Below are 27,190 nucleotides of genomic sequence, written 5' to 3' on the forward strand. Positions count from 1 at the left end.
ATTTATGAGACTAGTGGAAAGGGGGGCGTCTCTTTTTTTCGTTTTGCTTTTATTTTCATGTACTCACAAAACAATCTTCAATTCCGCTAAAAATGAGTCAACAAACAGTTCCAATTCTAACACCCTTTAACTATTTTGATTTGAAAATTAAAATGAGCTCATCGGTTTAAGTCCTTCAAGTTTTGATGCTATACAAGATTTCACTGAACTAAAGGCCATAAGACTACAATTGAAACAATGCAGATTTGAGAATATGATAAACAATTGATCCTAAATATTCTCTCTAAACTTGGTCGTGACTACTCAGTCTTTGTTTCTACATTTTATGCTACTAAAAGTGCCTTGGGAACTACCTATATAATGCCATCTCTTGAAGTGTTTGCTAATGAACTCACAAAAAAACAGGACAAGTTGGTTCAAATGGGCACTCTAAATTTTCTAAGTTCTATGCCTTCGCTGCAAATAAAGGCATTAAAGATCAGCAAGATAATGGAAAGCAATCTAAGAAACAAAATAATCAAGGAGATAATAATTTAGATGGATCTTTTTCTACTTCTAAATTGGACACTAAACCTTCTTCAAATCAAGGTAAACGAAATAAGGAGAAGATTAAATGTGCTTATTGTAAGAAACTTGGTCACGATGAACATAAATGTATGAAGACACATATCGACTACTTCACACATCTTGAGAAGACTGACAAAGGGGTCATTGAATCTCCATCTTCATTAAACCAAGAATCTGCTAAGAAGGAAAAAGGCTATTCTGGTTATGCTTCTGCATCAAATGATAATAAAGGAAAAACTCTTTGTGCTTCTTCAAGTGTTGGATTAGGGAGATTGCTTCTAGATTTAGGAGCTTCTCATCAATGTGGCAGACTTTCCTAGGGTGGACTTTGAGCTTGTTTGGCCATACATAGGGCGGACTTCAGCTTGTGCTGGACGTTGTGCAATTTGGTAGGGCAGACCTTGAGCCTTCTTGGACATCCCTGCCAAGGCGGACTTCATGCTTTATTGGACATACCTTGGGCGGACTTCACCCTTTCTTGGACAAGGTGGACTTTGATCTTCACATGCCATTTCATCTTGCTTCCCTTGGTGGACTTGGAGGTTGCTTAGACCATGTTCTTCTTGGCGAACTTGATGAATCATTGGACAATCTTCCTCTTGGATATGGCGGACTTTGCCTCTGATCAGCCAACTTCACACTTTACCTTGGGTGGACTTGACCTTACCCTAGGCATTGGCCATTCTTCCTTGGGCGGACTTTGATAATCTTTTGCCATGTTTGAATTCCTTCAATCTCTGCCATCTTCAAGTTTGATCTGCCATGTTGCTTATTTGGATCATCTGCAACAAACCCTACCCTAGGGATTTTACCCTTCTTTTTACACTTAGAGACATAATTTTTTGATTCTAAAGACATGGGCATTGATGCCTGTTGATGTGTTTTTTAGGCACACGCAGACACAAAATAAAATACCCAAAAGTATCTTATCCTCTCTTGAACAAAATCTCTAAAATGCTGAAGATTAGCTTAAGGATCACTTGAGAAGACTCCAAGGTTCATGAATGTAGGGTCACTAAGTGTGGATAAGCTTTGTTGGTTGATGTGATTATCCTGGAATCACAAGGGGACTTATGTTGAATTGTCGAACGCTTAAATCGCTAGAACTTAGATCATCTGATGTTGCAATATGGTGATGCTTTTTGATAATAAACTATCTTGAGTTTGAAAAAATGGCAAAAGATGAAGGGTTGAGAGAGTCTATTCTAAGGCCTAGAATGTAAGAAGATGGATGAATGATTAGATAGAATCCTACCGGGCGAGGTCTCACCATCAACCTGAACAATTTGACACAAGCTCAGTGCAATCTTCTAAGGACATTTCAAAGATGTTCAAATCATTACCATCGAACACTGCTCACCATTCAAGTTAATGCATAAACAATGGATGAATTAGCGATTTGAAGTTAAGCGCATGGTATTCCAGTTGACCACACAAGGAACACTTACAATCAACAAGAGGCTAGTGATATGGACTAAATGGATTCCACATAAATGCATTCAACAAATTCCTCCATTCAATCTAATTAACATGAAAACAAAATGAGAAGTAGAAACCATTAGGCTTGTTGAAATAATACATTTCACCATAATTTCAATGAAAAGAATATCTCATGTACAAGTCTTCAATAACAATTTCTTCTCCTCCTATTCCATTCTAACTTAAATTATATCTTCTATTCTCTTCTCCTCCTGCTACTAACTATTCGCTATTAACCTTCTCAAAATGAGGAGCTTGAGCTTTATATTGAGAGCTCATTACAATGAATGGCTTGGATTAATTTGAGATCAATGGCCGAGATTTTACAATGAAAACCCTAATTAGGGTTTGTTACAACAAACTCAGTTCTGGCCAATGAAATAATTACAACACTTTGGCATGACCAATAGATAATGAGGGTAGGTGCCTCGAAGTTTGTGCCCTCATGGATGAGCTAGGTACATTGAATCGGGACGTGCTGATGTGGAACTTCTCTGATTGGTAGAGATAGTGACCGAGACGATGACTAGGATGCTGTTGTGCGTTGCACACGCTCCCTGTCGTCGACAGGGTCCCCCTTCCTGTTTTTGAGCCTTTCGTCTTCGCCCTGTTGAGTTTCGCGTAGAGCATCTTGCGTCCTTTCGAGCGAGTCCGCGACTGGTCCGTGAAGTGATGATGTCAAAGGAAAGAACCGATAATTCCATCAGGCTAGTCTTAAGCCCTTGGGCACGAATGCCAAGAGTTTGTTCAAAATTGTGAAATCGCCTTGGATAGGCATAAGGTGATAAAGATTGGCGAAGCCCGCCAGGCAAAGAGCAGTGCGTCTGAAGGTCGCACGAGGACCCAAAGTTGCCGTTTTTCGCACAAGAGCTATGAGATAGATTGCATAGGGTATGTCTTTGCGATGTTTATGGGATTTGAATGAATGATGATTTTTGCCTGCTAGTGAAGGAGCGAATTTCCTGGCCAAAATGCCAAGGTTGGCAAAACTTGCCCAAGTGCCCAAGCTCGCGCTTCTCAAGGAGAAAGTTTAAATCGCCAAAATCGCCCTAGGAGTAAAATTTTGGACTTTCAGGCCAAATTGAGAAAAATTTCAAAATTTGTTAAAATTACGAAAACTGGTCTAGGTCCGAAATTTCGCTTAAAGTTGCCAAAATTGCCTTATGGGCCTAATTTCGGACCCAGAGGCTAAAATTTTAAAAAACTTCAAAAGGTTAAAAGATTGCCAAAATTGCCCAGGGGGCCGAATTTCGGACCCTGGGGTAAAATTCTCAAAAAATTCAAAAATCCCCAAAATTGGCAAAAGGTCCGAAATTTACCTTCAGTTTGCAAAAGACCCCAAATGGTCCGAAATTCACTTAAGTCACCTAATTTCGGACCCTGGGGCCGAAATTCGAAAATATGATAAAGTTGCAAAAAACGTTAAACACTTCGAAATTTGGGAAAATGGGCTTGAGGTCCGAGGTTTTTTCGAGTTGCAAAAGGCGCTGTGTGGTCCGAAAATGCCTCCAGTTCGCCAAAACGTTAAACACTCCAAAATTTGCGAAAATGGACAGATGGTCCGAAAATGCTTTAGTTAACATAAACGTTTTAAAAACTCCCAAACAATCCCAAAGAACGAGGAATGGTCCGAAGTCTATTTAAGTGGGCGAAAGTCGCAAAATTCCAAAATGCGCTTATGGTCCGAAGTTCATGAAAACTCCAAAGTTTTGCCAGAAGACGCGAAAATCGCAAAGGACGCCTTGGGATCCGAAGTTCGTATAGCTTGCAAAGGGGTTCCCAATGGTCCGAAGTTCGCCCTTAGGGTTAGAAAATGCAGTTTAAGTTTGCAAAACAACGCCATAGCTCCGAAATTCGCCATAAAACTTCAAAACTGCACCGTGTAGGGCAAGGAAGGAACGAAGTTAATAAAAATCCTCCATTCCCCCCGAAAGTCGCTTAGGTCCGAAGTTTGTGTGATAGCGCTCAAGCATTTCATCAAGGAAAATGCAATTCGAATTTGTAAAACCCCTCCATACTGCCGAAGTTTGCGTAAGAAAGGGATCGTGTAAGGGTTAAAGAGAGACAGAGCCAATTTCGCGCGATTCACATTCAAGGTAAAACATTGCACAAACCATTCCAGTCACTCAAGTTCAGATTACCAATTGCCTAAGGTAAAAATCGCTTAGTCTAAAATGATAAATTCCTTTCAAACAGCAACCGCGAAAATTCGAATTAAGGAGATAATCGTTAATCTTCGAAATTTGCAGAACTATCCATTCGTCTTTACGCAGCAGGGTCGGGCAATTTCTTGCCATCCATTTTCATTCCCCCCGAAAGTCGCTTAGGTCCGAAGTTTGTGTGATAGCGATCAAGCATTTCATCAAGGAAAATGCAATTCGAATTTGTAAAACCCCTCCATACTGCCGAAGTTTGCGTAAGAAAGGGATCGTGTAAGGGTTAAAGAGAGACAGAGCCAATTTCGCGCGATTCACATTCAAGGTAAAACACTGCACAAACCATTCCAGTCACTCAAGTTCAGATTACCAATTGCCCAAGGTAAAAATCGCTTATTCTAAAATGATAAATTCCTTTCAAACAGCAACCGCGAAAATTCGAATTAAGGAGATAATCGTTAATCTTCGAAATTTGCAGAACTATCCATTCGTCTTTACGCAGCAAGGTCGGGCAATTTCTTGCCATCCATTTTCATCAGGTAAGTACGCTTTGTCTCTCTTGATCATCTGAAATGCTTATAAATCAAATAGATGTGTGTGCAAAATCTGATTAAAATGCTGAAATTTTTGAAGTTCGTATCTCTTTCCGCTTGTAAAACGTTGTGCAAAGCAATCAAAACTAGAATTTGCTCCTAAGATTTAACTAGAAATTTCATTTTCAAACTTAGGAGAATTTATCGAGCTTTGTCCCTGTTAAAAATTAATCCAGAAAGTGTTAAGTGTAAATTCGCGATCAAAATCTTCATGAATACTTTGGTTTAAATCAATCAAGCTTTTAGCTAGAAATGTTGCTCCATGTCCAATCTAAATTTTGAATTAATCCGTGAATGCTGGAGTATTCTCTATCTAACCCGCCTTACTTCTTTTGTATGGCCTCGTAATCCGCGTCCGGCTGTGCAGGATAAATGCCTAAATCGGCGATAGAATCATCAAAGACGCCCGCTGCAGCCGAGACATCGCAAGCACCCAAATCAGATATCCCACGCAAAGTTGAAAGGATTAAGTATCAGTATCAAAGAGGAGGATTGAGGGAGTCAAAAGTTCAGAGCGTTTGGGACAATATCGGTGATACCGACCTAGGCCATATCGACATCCGGGACTTCAGGAATCGGGTCTTCTCCCCTAACGCATATGGCAAGCCTAGACAGATGGTGGAAAGTGGCATCGCCCAGGCGGCGGGATTTCCTCTAGCAGTACAGAACTATGAGTTAGTAGTAGAGGCTGCCCAGCATTATCAGCCAAATTCCAGATTGGTGCTCCTCGAGAATATGACTCTCGCCAACTTCACTCCTAAGACCATTACACAATGCCTCCGAATCCCACATTCCCCCGACAACATTGGCACAGAGGACCACAACAGAATTTGAAGGAGTACGGGACACCGCAAGGACCGTCAAGGAATCGATACAAGGCATCAGAAAAAGGGGAGAATGAATCCTTGAGGAAGTGAAGGAAATGGCTCGCCACCGAGAAACCACTTTGGTTAAGTTATTAGAGGTAAAGAGGGAATCCCTCCACATCCAGGAAGTGGCTGCCACTACTCTTCCCCTCATGAACGCTCTTTTTTGGACCCATGCATAGATTCCTACATTACCCACCATCCTAGATCCTCATAACATCAGCACTCTTAAGGAATGGTACTGGACTGTCAACATGAAGAATGATGCGAAGGAAATCATTGATAGAGAACACAATGCATGCGAGGTAATTTTGAAAACCATGCAGGAACTTGGCAAGATAATCCATCGATCAATGGTTTCGGGATGGGTAAATGACCAATCCGATGAAGTAATACCGCCAGACTGGGAGGAAAGATTGGGAACAAATAAGATCACTTATTCCATTAAGGACCTAGGCTTTGCCGGTCAATTCCACTCGGACATGTTGTGCTTTGAGCGTAATCGTTCCAGTTGGCAAGATGGTCTGAAGCAGGTAGACCAATACCTCGAAGGCATGCAATATAAAATTTGCCATCCTCCTATATCTCCATTCAGTTTGCTTTTCAAATTATGTATGAGGTTCCAGGAGTATGTTCATGAGGAACGTGCAGCAGGTCGAGATCTCTGGCGGGAATATTTGCATGAAGAAAGTCAATTTTTGATAAAAGGATTTGAAACTGGAAAAGAAAAAGTGCTTTCCTAAAAATGCACTTTTTTCCTTTTTAAATTTTGAAAAGTGCACTTTTGGCCAAAAGGGTCATATTTGACTTTCAAGTCAACTGAGATGTAAAACTTTATGAATGCACCTTTTTGGATAATTTTGGATAAGTTTTAATTATCCTTTTTGGGTAGTTATTACTCATTTTGGGGTGGTTGTTGATATTTGCCTCCCATTTATGGGTATGGGCAGCCATGTTTTATGGATGAATCTGGGCCACTTGTTTAGATTAGATCTGGGCCATTCATCCTTTTTTGAAGCCTATTTAAGGGACTGGTTTTCCCTCATGTTGTAAGAAGTTCTTGGATTGTTGCAAAAGCTCTGGCGAAATTTACAGGATTTAATGCAAAGTTAAGACTGTTTCCAAATTTCCTTGTGAGTGCATGGTCTCCTTCTTCACTAATTTAGAAATTTTTCAGTTATGTTTATTTCCTTTATATAGCATTTTCAAACAAACATCTGATAGAATCCTCGCAGTTCACACCATTGGGGAATGGCTGATTGCCTTTCTCTCTGCATGGTTAATCTGAACCTTTCATGCTTAGTTCGGTTATTGAATACTCACTATGAATGTAAAAGTTCTAATGTTGTAGTTGATAACATGAAAATCTTATTTTCCTTTGAAGATTGCACTAGATTTTATGTGAACATTGTGCTTAAGTAGCTGGTGATGCTTAGTCTAGTTATTTGGAGGTGTCTGTCTGTTTAATGAATCTGCTATCTTAGTTAAAATTTGTATTTCATGTATCTCTCTCTCTCTTCCTTCCCTCCCTTTTCCCCTTTTTTATCAAGAGAATCCGCAGTCCCATTGAAAACAGTATCAACTCAACTGAAATCATTTGATAAGAAAGATCATAAAGATTCCAGGGAACTTATCTATAAATCGCCTATCTCACCGTAAGTCCCCCTTGTGTTTCCAGCATAAACACATCAAACCACTGAGAAATCCCGCAGTCAAGACTTGACAAACGAAACCTTGAGGTTATCCCCTTTGATCAAACGTAAAAAACATCACTAGGGATTTCCTTATCTCAAGAGAGGATAGGATACTTAGCTAGTTATTCTATTCTGTGTTGGCCGTATGGAGTTTGCAGCAATGCGATTCCAGACACGTCAACAGACGCCACCTTTAACTTGCACTTTGTAGGTTTGATAGATCATCATGAAGTAATATTTTTTGATATTGAACATTATTCAGCTTCAACGATGATGGCGATGATCTTCTAACTTTGATTAACTCTTCTGAAACTGTCTTCTCGAATGCCTTGATCATGGAAGTGCAAGGTATAAATCTTAGTTTTGAAGTATTGATGAACTCTTGATGTCACCATTGTCTCTCTCCTTCGGAATTCCTTCTCTTGTGACTCCCTCCATGTCGTTGATATTGTAGATCATGTCTCTGTGTAAGTGAATGCTTCTTGTGTGATCTCCTTATTTCTTTCTTCATCTCCTGCAAAACAAACAAGCAAGTATCAAATACACATGATATACATACCTTCCATATAATCTCCTAGTTTGATGTAATTATGTGATTTCATGTGGTTTGGAGGTTTAATAAGAGCAAATAAAGAGAATTCGCCTTCATGAAGTGGCACTTAAAGTTGTTTTTCGCTCGTAGAAAGGGGCTCTTGAAGCTTACTCCACCCTGGATGTTCATGAAGTTGTCCTTGTCTTTGAACTTACTCTCCATTTTCTCTCAACTCAAAATGGCTCTTCCAAACATCAAATCAATCTCGCAACTTCGCCTTCTATCAAGAATACATGGAGTAGAGTTCACTCATTTGAAATTCGTTCTTGAAGCTCAATTTGTGGAATTCGCTCATATTCTTCAAATTGTGAAGTTCACTCATCAAAGTTGATTCTTGAAGTTTGCTCATGTCTTAAGTTGTGAAGTTCGCTCATGTAGGTCAAATCATGAGGTTCGCTCATATGCATTAATTCTTGAAGTTCATTCATATCCCTTGGTTTGTAAAGTTGGAACTTGCCGTTGAAGCCGCCTACATGAGGTTTGCTTATCTCAAACATGAAGTTAAAATTCGCTCATGTAGCTTGATTCATGAAGTTGGTATTCACTCATGTGGGCTTGAGCATGAAGATCACTCTAAGTGGCATGCACATGAAGTTTGTTTCTCTCACCTTGTTTATTAAGTTCTCTTATCTTTCTCAACTCATGAAGTTCACTTGTATGAAGTTCGCTCCAAATCATCAACTCATGAAGTTCGCTCCAAATGTTCAACTCATGAAGTTCGCTCCAAATTCCCAGTTCATGAAGTTCGCTCCAAATTCCCAGTTCATGAAGTTCGCTCCAAATGTTCAACTCATGAAGTTCACTCCAAATTCCCAGTTCATGAAGTTCGCTCCAAATGTTCAACTCATGAAGTTCGCTCCAAATCTCTTAGTTCATGAAGTTCGCTCCAAATCTTCAAGTCATGAAGTTCACTCCAATTCTCCAAGTCATGAAGTTCGCTTGTGTTGTTGAGTTCGTGAAGTTCATTTCAAATTGAATCCATTCAAGGTAAATGCTATCAAACATCTTTCGCTCCTCTACTCAATTTCGCTCATGAAGGCTCGAAGGTGAAGTTTGCTCCCATCTTCTAACTCATGAAGTTCGCTCCATTTCATCAAGACATGAAGTTCGCTCCATTTCATCAAGACATGAAGTTCGCTCCAAATGTTCAACTCGTGAAGTTCACTCAAAATCATCAAGTCATGAAGTTCGGTCCAAATCATGAAGTCATGAAGTTCGCTCCGTTTCATCAAGTCATGAAGTTCGCTCCAAATGTTCAACTCATGAAGTTCGCTCCAAATTCCTAGTTCATGAAGTTCGCTCCAAATGTTCAACTCATGAAGCTCACTCCAAATTCCCAGTTCATGAAGTTCGCTCCAAATGTTCAACTTATGAAGTTGAAGTTCACTCCTCTGACTTTGAAGGTGAAGTCTCTCTTGAGGTTGAGCTTATGAAGTGGATTTCAAATGAAGACTAAACTCTCCTTTGCTCACTCTCACTTACTGTCTCAATTTCAATACATGATAACATGCTCAACATGAGACCTTAAGATGATTTTTCGCTCTGTGGGAGAAGTGCAGGAAGTTCGCTACATAAGGGGTGCACATGAAGTGAAGTTCGCTCCTCAAGAGGAGCACTTGAAGTGACCCTCTAATTATCAATCCTTCCTTACTCATGATATCTAGACTTTGCAAACTTACTTCACACTTATGCAAGACTATCCACCCGACTCCTAGCCATTTGAGCGCCTATACCTCTGGATTAAGTCTAATAGCTAAGGGGACATCAAACACTACCTAGAAAGTAGGAAAAAAGTGGGGGTCCCCATTTGCAATGGGACAATGTGTGAATACCTCACAACAATTCCATGACCTGAGGGACCCAACTCTAGGTCTACTTTAAAAAAAGAAGAAAAAAGCAAAAAAACAAAAAGCAAAAAGCAAGCCAAAAAAGCTGCTTCTCGGATTGGTCCCAAAGTGCCAAAAATAAAAAAAGCAAAAAAAAGCAAAAAAGTAGAACTAAAAGATAGAAGGGTGTTAGAATTGACCCAAAGCAATTGCAATCTTCGTCCTTTGGGCCTTCTGAGTACTTTGGTGGTTTCCAGACATTGATTGGGGCATGATTTCTCTATTTGACTCGGGGTGACCCTTGGAAAAATTCTAACTCTAAACTCTTGAAAAGGACTTATGAAATTGCAACACTTAGACAAAATCCCATTAAGCAAACAACTGGGGTTCCCCATTTGCAATGGGGTGATGTGTGAAATAGGTCACAACACATCCTAGTCATCATCAAGCTAATTGGATTGTGACAAGTCAGCATGTCCAAGTTTAGTGAACCTGATTGATCTACATGAGGAATGAGTGACACATGGCAACTCATCAAATATTATTTCATATACCTAACCTCATCTCTCATTTGTCAGAAATTCAAAGGACGTGTGTCCATCAAGATGTAATTATTTCATTGGTCGAATGGAGTTAGTTGTAACTAACCCTAATTAGGGTTTCATTTTGTAATCTCGGCCGCTGATCTTGAATCAATCCGAGCCATTCATATGTAATGAGTCCTCTATATAAGGCTCAAATCTCTCATTTGTAAAGGTTAATAGTTAATAGCCAAATAGTTAGTAGCAGTAGAGTAGGAGGAAAGGAGATTGTTGCCAAGGCTTGTTGTAATAAACATACTATTTTCATTGAAGGCATGGTGGATTTTGGTGTGCTATTTCAACTTGTTGCATGGTCTCTGCTTCTCATAGCATAGATCTTAATTAGATGAATGGAAGATCTTATTGTTGATGAATGGTGAAACCTATGTTCATACCACTTGGAGTTTATTGATTGCAAATTGCAGTGTGCGGTTAAAGTGAACTTGACTAAAAGCTTAACTTCAATCATTATTTGCTCATTGTTTGTAATGTTGGTGTGCATGGGTGCTATGAAAATCATTTGCTTGTCCCTAGGAGATTGCACAATCTTTGTGTAGTTGTTCCCACATGGCAAAGCAAAGCTTGGTTTGGTGTCATCGATTCAACAATCATTTCCTACATTCTTAGGATTGGCATAGGATCTCTTAACCCTTATCCTCTTTTGTCTTTATTTCCAAGCAAGTTAGTATAGAGTCCACGTTCTAGCGGAGTTCATAAAACGTAAGTCACCTTGTAATTCTAGCGAAATCACATCATATTTATTGAGTCTATCTTGTGCATAAAGTCAATTGTTCACATCATAGATGCACCACTCGCCGAAAACTCGGCAAATGGTGAAAAGCTCGCGAGTTTTTTCGTAAGGCGAGTTTTTATGCCATTGACTCGCGAGTTTCGACTCGCCGAGTTTTTGCAAAAAACTCGGTGAGTTCGTGTGAAAAACTCAACCGCCAGTGCACAAAAAGGAAAAATGTCAAAAAAAGGTCATTTGATCATTTTGTGTTTTTTAATTTGCTAGTAAGGGGAAAAATGCCCTCCTAAATACTTGCAAAGTGATTTCCATCGATTCTTGCCAATTCTAAGCGGATTTTAAGTGGGTTTGAAGTGGTTTTTTAAACAAAATCAGATTCCTAGGTAGGTTTTTTGATTTTTTTTCCTATGCTTTTTTAAAACATTTTATTTATTTTATGTTGCATCTAGATGAATAGAAAATCATTCCTAAGTAGTCAAAAATGATTGAGAGTCACTGGAACAAGAATTAACACCATTTTTGACAATTTTTATTGATTTTTCACTTTTTTTTGAAGAATCTCTAGTTTTTCAAAAAAATTTAAGCCCTAATAGTTTTTTTAATTTTTTTAACTTTGAATGATTTCTAAAATTATTTAAATCAATTTAGATAGTTTGCTAATTTTTTTAACTAAAATATTAACTTTATCTTTTCATTTTTTATGTGTAGGTAAACAGCTAACCATTAATTTATAATGGCAAATATAGATGGTTCAACTTCAAGTTCAGGTTTAGGTTCAGCTTCAAAGTATAACTGGCCACTAGAACCATATCCATTTGGATATATAGGCACCCGACCTAAAGGTGCTAGAGATATGACTTGGAGGTATGCCTATGAGGTATTGGAACTTGGGTTGGTCATATGCATAAAATGTGAAAGAATATTTCATGGAGGCATAAACTGCCTCAAATACCACCTTACAGGCATCGAGAAGCATGATGCTAGGGTATGTCCTTGGGCCACAAAAGAAATAAAAAGAGACGTTAATGCTATAGTTGCAGATGGGGAAGTGAAAAAGTTGCAAAGGGTGAGGGCAAAACTAGCCATGAGAGCAGCCATAGTTGAATCTCAAGGTGCTTCAATTGACCTTGAAGAAGAAGAAGAAGCACTTCAGGGCATAGTGGGCTCTCGTCGTGAGCCGCGTATCCGCAAACCCAACACCACCCCGACCACCACTTCTGCTTCTTCTAGTAGAGCACCTACTGCATCGCCATCAGTGACATAGTCTATAGGGAATTATTTTGTGCCTAGGAACACACTTGGAGCACAACCATCATTAGAGGCAACTGGATGGAATAGGGAGGCACATGAGAAAATAGACATTGCATGTGCCGATTTTTGGTACTTCAACAACATATCATTCAATGTGGCAGACAATCCTTATTGGCTTAATTTGGTTACCGCATTGACAGTTTTAGGAAAAGGATACAAGGCCCCGTCTCGCAGGTACTTGGGTGGGAGGGTAGTAAATAGTCCACCTGATTTCATTTTTAAATGTTTTTCTTGTTTATAAAATCAAAATTGTGTACTAAGACCTAATTACACTTTGTTCTTGTAGGTTGCTCACAAATGTAGTTGATAGGGCAACAAAAGTGGTGGAAGACTAAAGAAAAGAATGGAAAAAATATGGCTGCACTATTCTTTCCGATGGCTGGATAGATGGCAAAAACACACCATAATTAATTTTTTGGTTGCTTGCAAGAACAATGTGGTGTTCTTGAAATCGGTGGATGCCTCCAACAAGGTGAAAAAAGCTGAAACTTTGGCTCTAATGTTGGAGCAAATTGTCATGGAGGTGGGTGTTGAGAATGTGGTGCAAACAATCACAGATAATGTAGCAGCATATGTGGCAGCAGGGAGAATCCTCCAAGATAGGCACCCCTCTTTTTTGGACACCTTGTGCAGCACATGGCCTTGACCTTCTTTTGGAGGACATTGGAAAACTTGATTGGTTGACTCCAGTTGTGGAAGATGCAAGGCGGATCACAAAATATATTTACAATCACCCATGGGTTCTTCATTTGATGAGAGAGCACACGTAAGGGAGAGATTTGGTAAGAGCGGGTGTCACAAGGTTTGCAACGATTTTCTTGACGTTGCAAAGCATTCTTGGTGCATTGACTTCTTTGAAACAAATGTTTGTGAGTCAAACATGGCTAGACTCACCTTATTCAAAGAAGCCTGAAGGAGAGGGTGTTGCATGCATAGTCTTCAACAACCATTTTGCACAAAAGGCTGCGAAGATTGTGAAGGTAACTTCAAAACTTGAATATTTTTTTTTTTATTCAAGTCTCTCATTATAAATTTGTAATTTCAATAATTAATCTTTTTGTAGTTTGTATTTTTTTATTTTAGGTGTCAGAGCCCTTGATTAGAGTTCTCCGCTTGGTAGATGGGGATCAAACCCCAATGGGGTATGTTTATGAGGCCATGGATAGGGCCGAGGAGTCTATCAAAAATTATTACAAGGGGGATAGACTCAAATTTACAGTAGTGCATACTAAACAAGTAATTCTATAATATTTTACAGTAGTGCATACTAAAAAAGAAACATTATTGTAATTTGTTTTTGAAATTTGATAGAATGAATACTTAAAAAATAAAGTAATGCTAGCAGTGGGTGCTAACTACTTCTATGATAAAAAGGAACTGCTCTTGTAATTCCTAATATACCACATCATTAAAGGTCTCTCACAATGTTTCTCTAAGCTCCAAAATGGCAAAATTTTTCCAGATTTTGGGTATGGTTGGGGAACTGTGAGAAATATCTGGATTTTGGGGACAGTGGGTAGACAACGGTTAAAATAAAATAAAATAAAATAAAAAATATAACATTTGAGTTTTTAATTTTTAAACAACTTGCTTTTTTTTTTTCTGACAAGGATGAAGTCAAGTGGTAAGTTTGAAGACTTCTGGTGATCTAGGTAGGAATGCTCCCTTGATCATTTAAAACCATTACATGTGTAAACTTTACAGCTTGACAAAACTTGGTTTAATGTTAACTTGTGATTATGTGGTCCGGGGGTAAGTCTGAAATGTGGAACGCTTTAAATGACTAAGGCAGGCACACACCATACTACAATTCAAAAGTACTAAGTGTGTAAAATGTAGTCAAGTACACCAAAACCATGAATTCCTTGAGTTTTTCAGTTTAATTTTAGCCTAATTCATTTGCTATTGTGAAAATATTGCCTTAGGAAAACCCCTTTTGGCTAACTGTGCAGCACATTCTTGTGTGGACATTGTTGTTAACAGCTTTTATCCTTGATCCTTTGAACAACTCACTGTCAGTGTGGAGGATGTTCTTTGTCTGCTCTTTTAGCATTATTTTCTTAGTTTGTATCTAAGTCACCAGGTTCAGTCAAATTTCAACCGTGAAGTTTGAAATTCGCCCAACTTAAAACAGTTTATAAAATCCGTCAAAAATTCGATCAAATTCGTACCAAAAATTAGGGATGATGTGTTTGCCGGGTTTCATCGAGTTTTGTTAATAAATACGATGACAAACAAGCAAAGTTTAGGTCGAGGCTCGATTTGTAGTCGTGGACGCATCAGTTCCAGTCGCCCAACCTTCGACTGCAGACCGCCATTGCAGACCGACATCGCCGACCGCCGAAGCTCGAGTTGTTGCAAACTGACCTTCGATTGCAGACCTCCATTGCAGACTGACGTCGCTGACCGCCGAAGCTCGAGTTGTTGCCTCTTCCTCTGCCGTCAGTCCGTCCTCCCGAGTCCTGACCTGCACAGGTAGGCTTCTCGTGTATTTTTTAAAATATTTTTTAGGTTAAATAATATATTAATATTATTATACAATATAATATTATAAAATACACATAGTAATACACAATGTATGTTTAAAATGTTTATAATGTTGTTTAATATTATATAATTTATATCAATAGTTTTTTATTACATTGTTTAATATTATATTATTTGATTTTAATTTTTTATTTGTTTGTTTAAGTTAAAAAAAAATTAATACATTTTTATATATATATTTTTTAAAATGGTAGTGTAGTAATTTTATAAAATTTAATAACCAAAAATAAAAACGAGTATTTTTTTGCTAAAAAATGTATATTAAATTATTAATAAACGTTTTATTAAACTTTAGTATTTTTATTTTGAAATTTTGAAATAAATGTAATGTTTATTTTGTTTTTTAATCTAAAACTAAAAATGTATTAAATTTTTGTTTTTATGTTTATTAAACAAGAATAGTATTTATTTTGTTTTTGAAAGGTTCAAGCTGAATTTTATACTCTGTTTTTAAGAGGTCATTTGTGAAATTGTTAAAACTTAAAAGTATTTCTATTTTGAAAGGTTGACATAAATGTAGTGTTTATTTTGTTTTTTAATTTTTCTTTCCAAACATGCAGATTGTCATTTAATGGCTCCTCCTAAATCAACTTCTGAGGCATGGAAGCATGTGACCCGAAATGGAACTCACATCAAATGTAACCTATGTGAGGGAACTATAATTAGAACTTTAACAAGGCTTAGGGACCACTTCCTTGCTAATACTGGGGGTCCAAGTGGAGGTGTTCAAGCATGTATAGGTGCGACTCCAGAACTTAAAGCTATTCTAGAGAAAGAGTTGGCTGCTTCAATGGTAGGCAAAATGAAGAAGGCACAAAAGAAACAAAGAACTGAAGGAGATATATCTAGATTCACATCTATCATGTCTTACTCTTCTATGCAATCCAAACCGGTGAGTGTATCAAAATAGAGTGGAACACTGAACAACTTTTGGAAACCAGTAGAGAAACAATAGGTGGATGATGCAGTTGCTGAGTTGTTTTACACAAGTGCTATTCCATTCAATGTTGCGAGAAATCTACATTTTCGTAATGCAGTTCACAAAATTGCAGAGTTTAGCAAAGGGTACACACCCCCAAGTTCAGAGGCTATCAAGACAACTCTTTTGCAGAGGTCAAAAGATAGAGTGATTGAGAAATTAGCCGATGTCAAAGCCACTTGGAAGGAAACAGGTTGCACTATATTGAGTGATGGATGGTCAGATATGTGTCAAAGGCCATAGATTAATGTTTTGGTGTCTTGTCATGAAGGTGTTGTGTTTTTGAAAGTCATTGACACCATGAACCACAAGAAAACTTCAGAGTATATTTTTCAAATATTAGAGGAGGCCATTCTTGAAGTAGGGGTGGAAAATGTGGTTCAAGTGGTAACTGATAGTGCAGCAAATTGTGTGGGAGCTGCGAGGCTTTGTAGAGAAGTACCCACAGATATATTGGAGCCCATGTGCAGCCCATTGTCTCGATTTGTTGCTTCATGACTTGGCTAAATTCCCATGGGTAAATGAAGCTATTCATAGAGGGAGAGCAATTGCAAATTTCATACGGAATAATCGTCTCACATTGAGTATTTATAGTCATCATGCATCAAAGGAATTGTTGAGGCCTTGTGAAACAAGATTTGCTTCATATTATATCACTTTGAAAAGAGTGGTTGAAGAAAAAACAGCTTTGAGATCTGTTATTTGTTCCAATCAGTGGGAAAGTTCAGTGCTTTCTAAAGGCCCTAAAGGGAAGAACATAGAGCAAATCATCCTAAACAACAATTTCTGGGAAAGTGCAGTAAAAGTTTTGCTTGTATGTGAACCAGTTGTTGATGTGCTTCGTATGGTTGATGGTGACACTCCTTGCTTTGGCATGCTTTATGAAAGCATGGACAGGTGTAAGGAATCTATTCAAAAAGCACTAAATAATGAAGAAGTAGAATATTCGCAGATATGGGAGACAGTTGATTGCAGATGGAAAATGATGCACACACCTTTACATGTAGCAGCTTGCTTTTTGGAGCCTAAGTTGTTTGCTATTGATAGAAGGGGTGATAATGAAATCATGGTAGGGCTTTACCAAGCCATTAGCAGGTATGTACCAGATCCAGAAATTGCAGCACTAATCAGAGATCAAAGTTGGCAATACAAGAGAGGAGAAGGGATGTTTGGAGGGGTAGAAGCCAAATATGGCTGGCCACGTATGCCTGGATATAGATGGTGGATCGCTTATGGATCATTAGCTCCTGAACTGCAAGAGTTTGCTATTCGAATTTTGAGTCAGGGAGCAAGTTCATCATCTTGTGAGAGGAACTGGAGTTGCTTTGACCACATCCATTCCAAAAAGAGGAACAAATTGTTGACTGGAAAGTTGGGAGATCTTGTCTATGTTCGCAACAAGTTGAAATTGCTGATGAACAAATCAGCAAAGAACAATTCTTTAGAACAAACTCTTGAAGGCATAGCAATGCCAGATGCAGATGAGCCTGACTTTGCAGATGATGAACTGAGTAGTGATACAGATGATGATGATTTGGCATCCCAGCCAAGTGCTCTTGATGACTTAGAGTTATTTTAAAGTTCTAAAGTCTTTGACTATTATTGTACCTTTTTGACAAAAAAACATCTTTGCAATCGTGAAAGCATATGTTTCCTATGGTTTATATTTTATAAATGTGTCATCTTTTTGTAATGATTTCAAATCTATTTATCAATGTTAAACTATTTAGGCAATTTTATAGATATATTACATATATTATTAAATTTTTAAAAAAATTACATATGGCGAATTTAATTCGAATTTTATACATTTCGAATTTTTTCCTCATCGAACTTCATTCGAATTTCAATGCTGTTGAACTTTGAATTCGAATTCGAACCTGGTGACTTAGGTTTGTATAGCACAGATATATTTAGATATTCTCATGTTGACAGTAGTTGCTGTTGCTGGCTTGTGGTTACAACTTAGAAACAGAAAGTGTGAGAAATACCAATCTATTTTTGCTTTTCTTATCATCCAAAAAATGATTTCTAGTAAACCATTTCAAAATTCAGATTCAAAGCTAAATTCGAATTTGCATATGACTGTTGTTAATGTATACTAATCTTTTGTTTCCTTTTATATATAACATATATAATCTTTAGCTAATCATATGTGGTTACAGAATCATAGATAAATACTAGGATACCATTATTTTAATCTTTTCTTGCGACTTAGATGTGGGATTCTGTGTCATGAAACACATTGCTCAATTGTAGATCCAGAAATAAAAAAAGAACTGATTATTGATACAGATCACTGCATTTAAAGAAAAAATTCAAATGTTTCATTTCTGCAACTTAAATAACTGCAGACTGTAGGGGATCTCCCAATGTCCCTGGCATGGTGGAGGGATGCGTTGACATTTTCTAGCTGTTCTAGGGACATTAGGGCCTTGTCCTATTCCTGTTAACTCATCTCCAAAATGTTCAGGATTTGTACTTAGCCTTCGAGATGTGTCACTTTGGCCCAATGATTCCCATAGCAAGCTAGAATTAATTGATCATATACAATTTTTTTTGATGTGTCATATACGATTGAATATTTTTGTAATGCTTTTGTGTAGGGATGGAAGAATACAAGTATTTTTTGGATAATTTGCTATTTCTTGTAGTCCCTAAATAACACATCATCAGGCATAGGAAGTTAGGATTATTTGATCACATGTAATTTTTGTTTTTGATGGGTCATAACTAATGGAGTGATTTGTAATAATACTTTGGTGTAGGGATGGAAGAACAAAAATTATTGGTGGTGCAGGCATTGAATGCCTTCTAGATTCACCTTTAGAGTTGCCATGCAAATTTCTAGAGGTTGGTGGTTCATCCATTTTATCCTATTTTTTAGTATATAAGGAAGAGGTTGGTGGTTCATCCATTTTATCCTATTTTTTAGTATATAAGGAAGAGTCTTTCTTGTACAATTTTGTATTTTGAGATCCATGCTAGAATACAATACTTGATGGTGAACATCCCCCACAAAATGAATGCCAATATAATTAATGCAACTAAAATGACATCAACTGTAATGTCCCCAAACAAAACTCCATACGATATAGTTAATATTAAGAAAGCTCCTTGTATTATATTTATAAATGATGTGAGTAAGGGATAGTGGATAATCAGGATATATGGGCCTGATCAATAATATCAAAGAATAAAGACTTGCAAGCATCCAAGTTCACAATATCAGAAGGACCAACCTTGCATCAAGGATCATCCATAAAAGATGAAACAATAATTACACTTAGAATTTGCAGGGCTCCCTTATACAGGGACAGCAGTTACTATAAAACCAATTCCTTATGCACAGCTACAGGAAGCCGATTGACTGATTTCAGATGCATTAAACAATTCACGTATAATTCAGATGCTATACCTCACACGGGCAATATTTTCTGTTATTTCCAATCCCATGATCTGCCACTTGTATTGAAAATATTATTTCTGTTTTTAATCCTTGAGTTGATATTTACATTTGGGGCCTTTGCCCAAGTCCTTGCGGGCCCCACTTCTCCCTTCTTAATGGCTGGTGGCTGAAGATAGTGGAAGGACCCAAGAAAACACAAATAAAAATTTCTCAACTCACCGGTTGCTGGTGGCTTGATTGCTGCTGCTATTTATAATCTACTTGTCATATCAAATGGTAATCTTTGTGGCAGACCAGATCTGACGCATGTCAGAATGGTCTCCCTTGCAAGAATATAAAGTCCTTCCAAGCTCTTCTAAAGTGAAATACGAACCATTGAGCAACAATGATTTGACTGAAGATAGCATAAGTCTGTTCCATTTCCACCAAGGAGATTATAAGCTTGGAATCTTCGAACATAAGTTTGTGAGGACAGCGATTTGGAGGAACTGATTTGTTCAGAAGACAAATCAGCAAATCGTTGAAGACCGGCAATCGTGTCAAGTGGCAGCGATTATTGCAAAGGCGTGATTACCTCTGAATAAGTAATATTTGACGTGGATTATCTCCACTATAGTTTGATGCGCCTATACTCTATAATCGCGGAATCCTCTATTGCTATTCATGAGTAAAGAAAGATATTGAATAGAGATAAGGAAGCTTTAATGATTTGTCAAAATAAATATATTTGACCAAAGTCAGCAAGGGGTGCGAATTAATAAGAGAAGGATGATTTTCTTTAAGTAGTAATTAATAAATAAGATATCTTTTACATTCAAAAGGATGATTATGGTCACATCCAATCAAAGGTTATCTTTTCATTGAAGAGTTACACCCTTTCTAAGAAAGCTTATATTAACGATATTAAGGAGATGAAAATTACTCTTAGACAGGGAGCGGGAGGTACAAATGTGTGGTGTGTATATGTGCTTGAAGACAATCATTATATACACCTAATTGTAAGAGGGCTGTCCATGAAAATATTACATTACAGGAAGTGACAGCAAGAGATTTGGATTATGTATCATCTATTCATGACAAGCTATCAAGATAAGTTTTCCATCCTGAACTACTCTTAGAATTATAAATCAAATATTATAATAAAATGTTTCCAGTTTGATTAAATCTTATTTCAGGACTGAATTATTGTAAAATCCCAAACTGGGGACATTACATCAAGTTACATATAATGTTATGCTAAGTGTCATGTGGCTATATTTGTGAGAGTGTTAAAACCTAAGGCACTATTAACTTAACTGGATAAGCCAATATGAAGTTTCAACTAATTTCTATTATTAAGGTTTCTCAAGGAGACACTTTTTGAATGGCATTACTACAGGAAAAATATATGAAATCAGTAGAATGACCTTGAGCAACCTGAAAAGAACATAATCACAATTAATCATGGGATCAAATGCTAGTTATAGAAATAAGACTTTTGAGGGCCAACTACGAAAATTTTTACTAAGAATTTTAACGATGGGTACAAGGGTAGAGGTACAGATAGAGTTCTGATGAGTGCAAAAAGGAAGTGAGATATCCTTGCAAAAAGTTCCCATGCCATTGTAATAGAACATGCACATTTGTTCGAGGTGGAACTGAGTGTGATCATGCTGAAGAAAGATGGCTTGGCAGTTTTTGGCAGATTAAACTCTAATTGCATAGAAACATCATGAACTCATTGACAGTGAAAGCAGATACCCACCATATACAAACAGTATCATAGGCACCCAACTATCAGCGCGAGTAACTTCATGCAAACACTCAATTCAAAGTGGTGTGCCTAAATATCAACATCCCTACTAAATTGTTGTAGCACATTGAATAATAATGGACTAATTTAACAACTCAGATTTTTCTTCTCCTACAAAACACAACTCTAGTCCAACTTTTGTGGGATCCATTTTAATTGACAATAAAAAATGGTGTCATTACTTTGCAGGTCAGTGGTTCCTTACCAGCTTTTCCTACAAACTTGTTTACTAGAAACAAAACCCTTCTTGTTCTTTTCTTAACAACAAAACCATTATTAAACAAGATAATTTCTCAGTTTGCAAGTACATGCTTCACATGGCCTTGTACTTTCTCAGTTGTGTGATATGTTTGGCCTAGCCTTTGAGATAGGTTGGAGTACTTTGTAATTGATATGGTAGAAGATTTGACATCAAATTCACATATTGCACCTCTTGTGGCTTTGAGATTGGTTAGAGTATTTATATGAACATTGAGGTGTTTACAAGTCAATTGCGTAGCTTATATGATAGCTACTTCAACCAACAACACTTTTGAATCTGCATTTATAAGTATTCCCAATAAAAATCAATGAGTAAGTTTGTTGACAAATATTTTATCAACATGATAATCACCAAAATAAGAGTGTATTGTGTTTTAGTAAATGATATAATATTAAAGAGGTAAAAATTCCACAATTAGGACCAAGTATGCAAATAAGCAGGGATAGAGAGAAAACCACGACTAAGAGTAAGGTGGGTTTATAGCATAGTTACAAGACTCGGACTTGATTTAGACCCAAAATGCTAATTTTTGACCTAAACTCGAACTCAAAACATAGACTTGGCCAAAACTCAACAGACTTGGCAAATTGAAAAACCATGACATATATAGAAATTTTTAAGGATTTAGAAATTTTATCATGCACCCTTCAATAAATAAACTTTAAAGACACAATACACTAATCAAATAGAAGCTAACTTGAACACATCCACATGTGTACACTGAAGTTTGAACACGCGTATAAAAATGAATGTTATCAAAATGAAATAACATTATTAAATATATAAATATTGTCGAGTGTTTTAAGTGTACAAAACTCATGGATTATGATATCAATGGCATCAAAAACTAAAATCACGATATGGAGTCATGAACTATGGTAGAAAGGAGCTTGTATTGCTTAGCTCAACATTGCTAGGTCTACGTGGAGTCATGCACTTGTATCTTAGACAAGTTTGCAAATGCTGCTATGACCATAACAACACTACTTAGAATAGGGTTTGTCTCTGCAACTAGAAGTACCATGATTCAAAGATGTCCCTTTCACAATCTCGTTTCCTTTATCATGGTTGCTAATGTACCCCTAGGTCATAAGTACCATGGAGAGAAGGTTGAGGTTTGTATACCCCAAATGAGGACAGTTCTTCTCAAGAACCTTTTAATTTCTTGCGAGGTGGAGATGACGGCCCAAGGAGGGGAGCATCAAGATCAGAATACAAGTTATGTTTTGAGAGTTCAATTGCCAGAGACTTTTCTTCATGCCCCAATACTTTGATTCATTTGTATCCTCTTAAGAAGAACTTTTCAGAAAGTAGTGCATCCCAGAGAGATTTCTGTCTATCTTTTGTCCCTTTTCAGCTCTCGACCACTCTATATTTCTATAGGGTGATGTGTTTGGAAGATTACTAACTTCTTCTATATAAATCCTTAGCATCTTGAACTAGTTTGTGCTGACCTCATTATGGACGAATAATTATGGGGTGAGAATAATTTTAATGAAATATTTAACAGTCATTAGGTCATATTGAGAACTTGCAAGGAGAGCAAAGGTTTAAGTGAAGAGGATCTAAACTAGCTCTTGTTTGCACTAAATCATTACCCAACTCACTGTCAAAATTGAGCTTCAAAAATGGTCCAAACAAGTCTATGGTAGTATGAGAATAGTGGGAACAAGTTATTATTAAAATATTCGATGTTGTGATGTTGTATTAAACAATGGAGACGAAGTCTCCTTATATAGATTTAGAAAGACGATGTTTCTAAAAGAAACAATCATGAACTAAAACCAGAAATAGAAACTACTTAAGCAAACTAGACAACTAGATGATCATTAAAGAAACAATACATTATTCTAACACCCTCCCTTAATGGTCATCGTTCTACCAACCGAGAGAAAAATAGAGAAGGCTGCCCCCTTCTTCTCAGAATGCTCTGCGACAAGAGCCTGCCACTAACCCTCCCAGAATCTACAGAACTTATGGATATCTCCACAAATAAAAAATCATCACAAATCGTCCAACCGGATGTTGGGTAACAAAGGTATTACTCCCTGTAGCCAGAGACACCAAGATGGAGATGAAATTGAAACCATGATTTTGAGGAAAAATCGGCAAACCCTCAACAAACTTTTGCAGATGAGCATGATGCCCCAAATTAGACTGCAAGAAGCCACGACTTTTGAGGAAAAAATCGCCAAACCCAAAAACTGAAGATTACAAAGCATCATTTTTTCGGAAAAAACAACAAAAACCCTAAGACATCCTAAAAAATAGGAAAAAGCAAAAAAGAAAACTTTCTAAAAATAGAAAGTTGTCCAAATTCGTCCAAATCAATTGCGATCTTCGTCCTTTGGCCTTTCTAGGTACTTTGACGGTATCCGGGCTCTGTTATCACTTGGCTTGCAAATACTAACTTTGAATCTCTAGGATTCGAACCGTTCAAAACTGAGCAAGGCTAGGCAAATCTGAAGCGAAAGGCCACGGGCACTAACAAAAACCCTAGAAAGCAGGAAAAAGGGAGGGTCCCCATTTGCAATGGGGCGATGTGTGAAAAAGGTCACAACAGGTGGCAATAGTGACCTTGGCCGTATCCAAAGCCTCATCCTCTCCAATCTCAACTTGTGGAACCTAATGCTCGTCATCACTATGGCTGCTCTCAGATGTTGTATCCTGTGCGTGCTCATCATCTACATTTGAGTAAACCTTTATGAGATGTGCTTTGCCTTTCCCAAGGCATCTGTGTCCGGGCTCCCAAGGTTCCTTACAGGAGAAGCAAAGCTTCTTCCTCAACTCATTTTGTGTCTCCTGATCCATCCGAGGAGGTGGTGTACTCCTATGTTGAGTAGAAGACCTCTGATTAGGCTTAGAGCCTCTGGAAAACTTCCTATCCGAGTGATAAGAAGTGGGTGGTGGTGGTGTGGTGTCTAGGTCCAAAGTAATTTGTATAGCCTCTTGAAGGGTACTAGGCTTAAGAGCCTTGACTAGCCCCCGTAGTCTGTCATGTAATCCCTCCACAAATAACATCACCACACGTCTAAATGGCATCTCAGGAACCATCACTGCAATGCGTTGAAACTCATTGATGTAAGTTTCAACGTGGTCTATCTGTCTCAATAGTGCGAGATCCCTGTAATATAACTCCACATCCTTGCGGTCAAATCTAGCAATCAACCGCTCGGTAAACTCAGTATAGGAATGTATAAGTCCATGGTTTTGGGTGACCAAACCATGGTGCCACCAATCGTAGGCTACGCCCTCTAGATGCAACACTGCGAACTGTATGGCCTCGTCCTCGGGCATAGGCTTGAGTGACAAGTATATATCCAACTCGTGCACCCAAGCTCGTGCATTCATCGTCCCACTACCATCAAAAGTAGACAAAGAGAGCTTATTGGTAGCCCTCTGCAGGTCATCGTTACCCTGCTGACGGGGGCATCAATCACCCCTCCTCATGTTGTCTCTACGCTGTGAACAATACTGGGGAAGAGGGAATGCCTTTCTCACATGAGCAGGTAGGCGGGTCCACTCATCACTGGCCGCCATCACCACATCCTGAAATGCAATGCCCTCCAGTGGGTCATCTAGAAGTGGCTCGTCTCTAGGAGGGAACTAAGGTTGCAGGGGTCTATCTATTGTCCGAGTGTGAGCCCTCTCATGTCTATGAGAACCATGTGCACTGTCAAACGATGATGGGGCTTTACTACTGCCACGACTGCCAGTTGTAGATACCGATATGTCATGCCTATCCCTATGGCACCCCAAGTCCAATATGTCCAATGTATCCTGTAACCTATCAAGTGCCTACACAATCCTAGGCTGAGACTCCGCAAGAGTTCTAAGTAGCTCATCGGGGTCTGGATGATTCTGTCTGTGATTAAGGCTCCTACTACCCTCTTGATGATCACCCATGTCTGCACCTGCTGGGACACCAAAATTAATGGCCAAATGACAGGGTCCACTTCTGCGGGGGTAGTATCTGTAAGACCCAAACTGTTTGCGATGCATGTAAGAAGCCACAAGACCCTCAGGCTGGTAGGGTCATGACTCTGATACCATTGAAAGATCCCCAATCCAATTTTCACCCAAATCTGATCCAAATTATGAGGTTATGTGCATTGTTTGTTTGCTGATAAATCTTTGGCCAGCGTATTTTTGGATGGGGTTTGATTGGTTTTGAAGTTTAAGCAAGATTCTTGAATATTACGTAAAAGAGATTGCTGATTTAACATATCAAAATGCATAACACAGAAGGAAGATAATCAAGAGCTTTCTTTTTTGCTTAAACGAACAATGAACATACCATTAACATGTGCTCATAGGTCTGATGTAAAATTCCAGCCAATAATATTATAGAAATCAGCTCCAAATAATGGTAAAACCCTAAATACACTCTAGGGTTTGAAAACCTTCATCCCAAAATGTAGCGGCCGACTAAAATAGAGCTGGAAATAGATAGTAATGACCTCTAGTGTTGATTTTTCTGGTATGCTTGATTAACCATGGGCAATAACTCTTATTGCCCTCCCAACCATAGATGATATATTCGTCTCCCCAGAGTACTCTAATTTATATTGATCTGCATATTTTGTTATATTGTTATGTCCTACTTTGAATGAGATCACACATCTCATTATGTATATGTGAGAGATGTCTATACACCAAGGGTCACCACTCTTGCAAGTGGCACCAATTATTACACTATCAATATAATATAATAAAGTATTATCATATAATATAATAATTATACATTATAAGTATAATATAATTATATTATCACATAATAATATAATTATATTATCTCATAATAATAATATAAATATAATCACAACCTTTGTGATATCAATGTCGGTCTATGGATTCCGACCACAGCTACAATAAAATCAACATTCCCTCTTAACTAGGGAGGAATCCTTCTTAACCTTTAATAAGTTACATCACTTCATTGTGATGATTGTCAACAATGGATACATCCATATGTGGAAAGGAAAGATAACACCTCACTGTGATATCAAGCATTATGGCTTATCCACGGATATCACCTCACGTGATATCCACCATAGATATCTCCTCATGTAATATCCACCATTATGGCTTATCCATAGATATCACCTCACATGATATCCACCATTATGGCATATCCATAGATATCACCTCACATGATATCCACCATTATGGCATATCCATAGATATCACCTCACGAGATATCAACCATTATTGTGAGATCCTCACCTCACAATGATGGTAAGATGCACAAGTGTTCATCATTGTGAGATCGTCACCTTACAATGATATTCACCATGGCTCATCCAGAGGGTAAACACACTAGTACATGAAAAATCACCACGAACTCTCTCCCGTGGTATTGTCATGGTGTCACACACATGACATCCACCATGAACCATGTCAGAGGGTTGAGATAAGGGCTTTCACCTCAAGTATCCCTCAAAGAGAAATGCATTAATCAAGAATTTACACTTTAAACATCTTTTGAAGAGACGAATACATTAGTATAACATATAACTAAATCGATGATGCTGAGACTCAATCTCAGCTAGGGCTTCATTCTCCATCATACCAAGCTTACCTCGAAAGTACACAAACTTTATTCTAAAGAGAGGCTTGGTGAGAATGTCTGTCGTCTGCTTATTAGTACTAATGTATCTTAAGTGAATAACATACCTTTCCACCATGTCTCTAAGATAATGATACTTGATCTCCACATGCTTTGATGTCATGTCCCCTCGATCGTTATATATATATATATAATCTAAACGAAGCAATTATTATTATT

The 27,190-nt window shown here is 37.9% G+C and overlaps 1 protein-coding gene across 4 annotated transcripts in view; it reads left to right on the forward strand.

The window, feature by feature from the left end:
* Window positions 1–27,190, forward strand: part of LOC131062006 (uncharacterized) — a 334,716-nt gene that overhangs the window by 23,430 nt on the left and 284,096 nt on the right. For all 4 annotated transcript variants that reach the window (XM_059216662.1, XM_059216661.1, XM_059216660.1 and 1 more), the window contains exon 3: window positions 18,708–18,792. In XM_059216662.1, coding sequence (XP_059072645.1) covers window positions 18,708–18,792 — 85 coding nt within the window. The remainder of the gene's footprint in view (window positions 1–18,707; window positions 18,793–27,190) is intronic.

This window comes from Cryptomeria japonica, chromosome 2 (genome assembly GCF_030272615.1).
Source record: "Cryptomeria japonica chromosome 2, Sugi_1.0, whole genome shotgun sequence".
In the NCBI taxonomy this organism is placed as follows: Eukaryota; Viridiplantae; Streptophyta; class Pinopsida; order Cupressales; family Cupressaceae; genus Cryptomeria; species Cryptomeria japonica.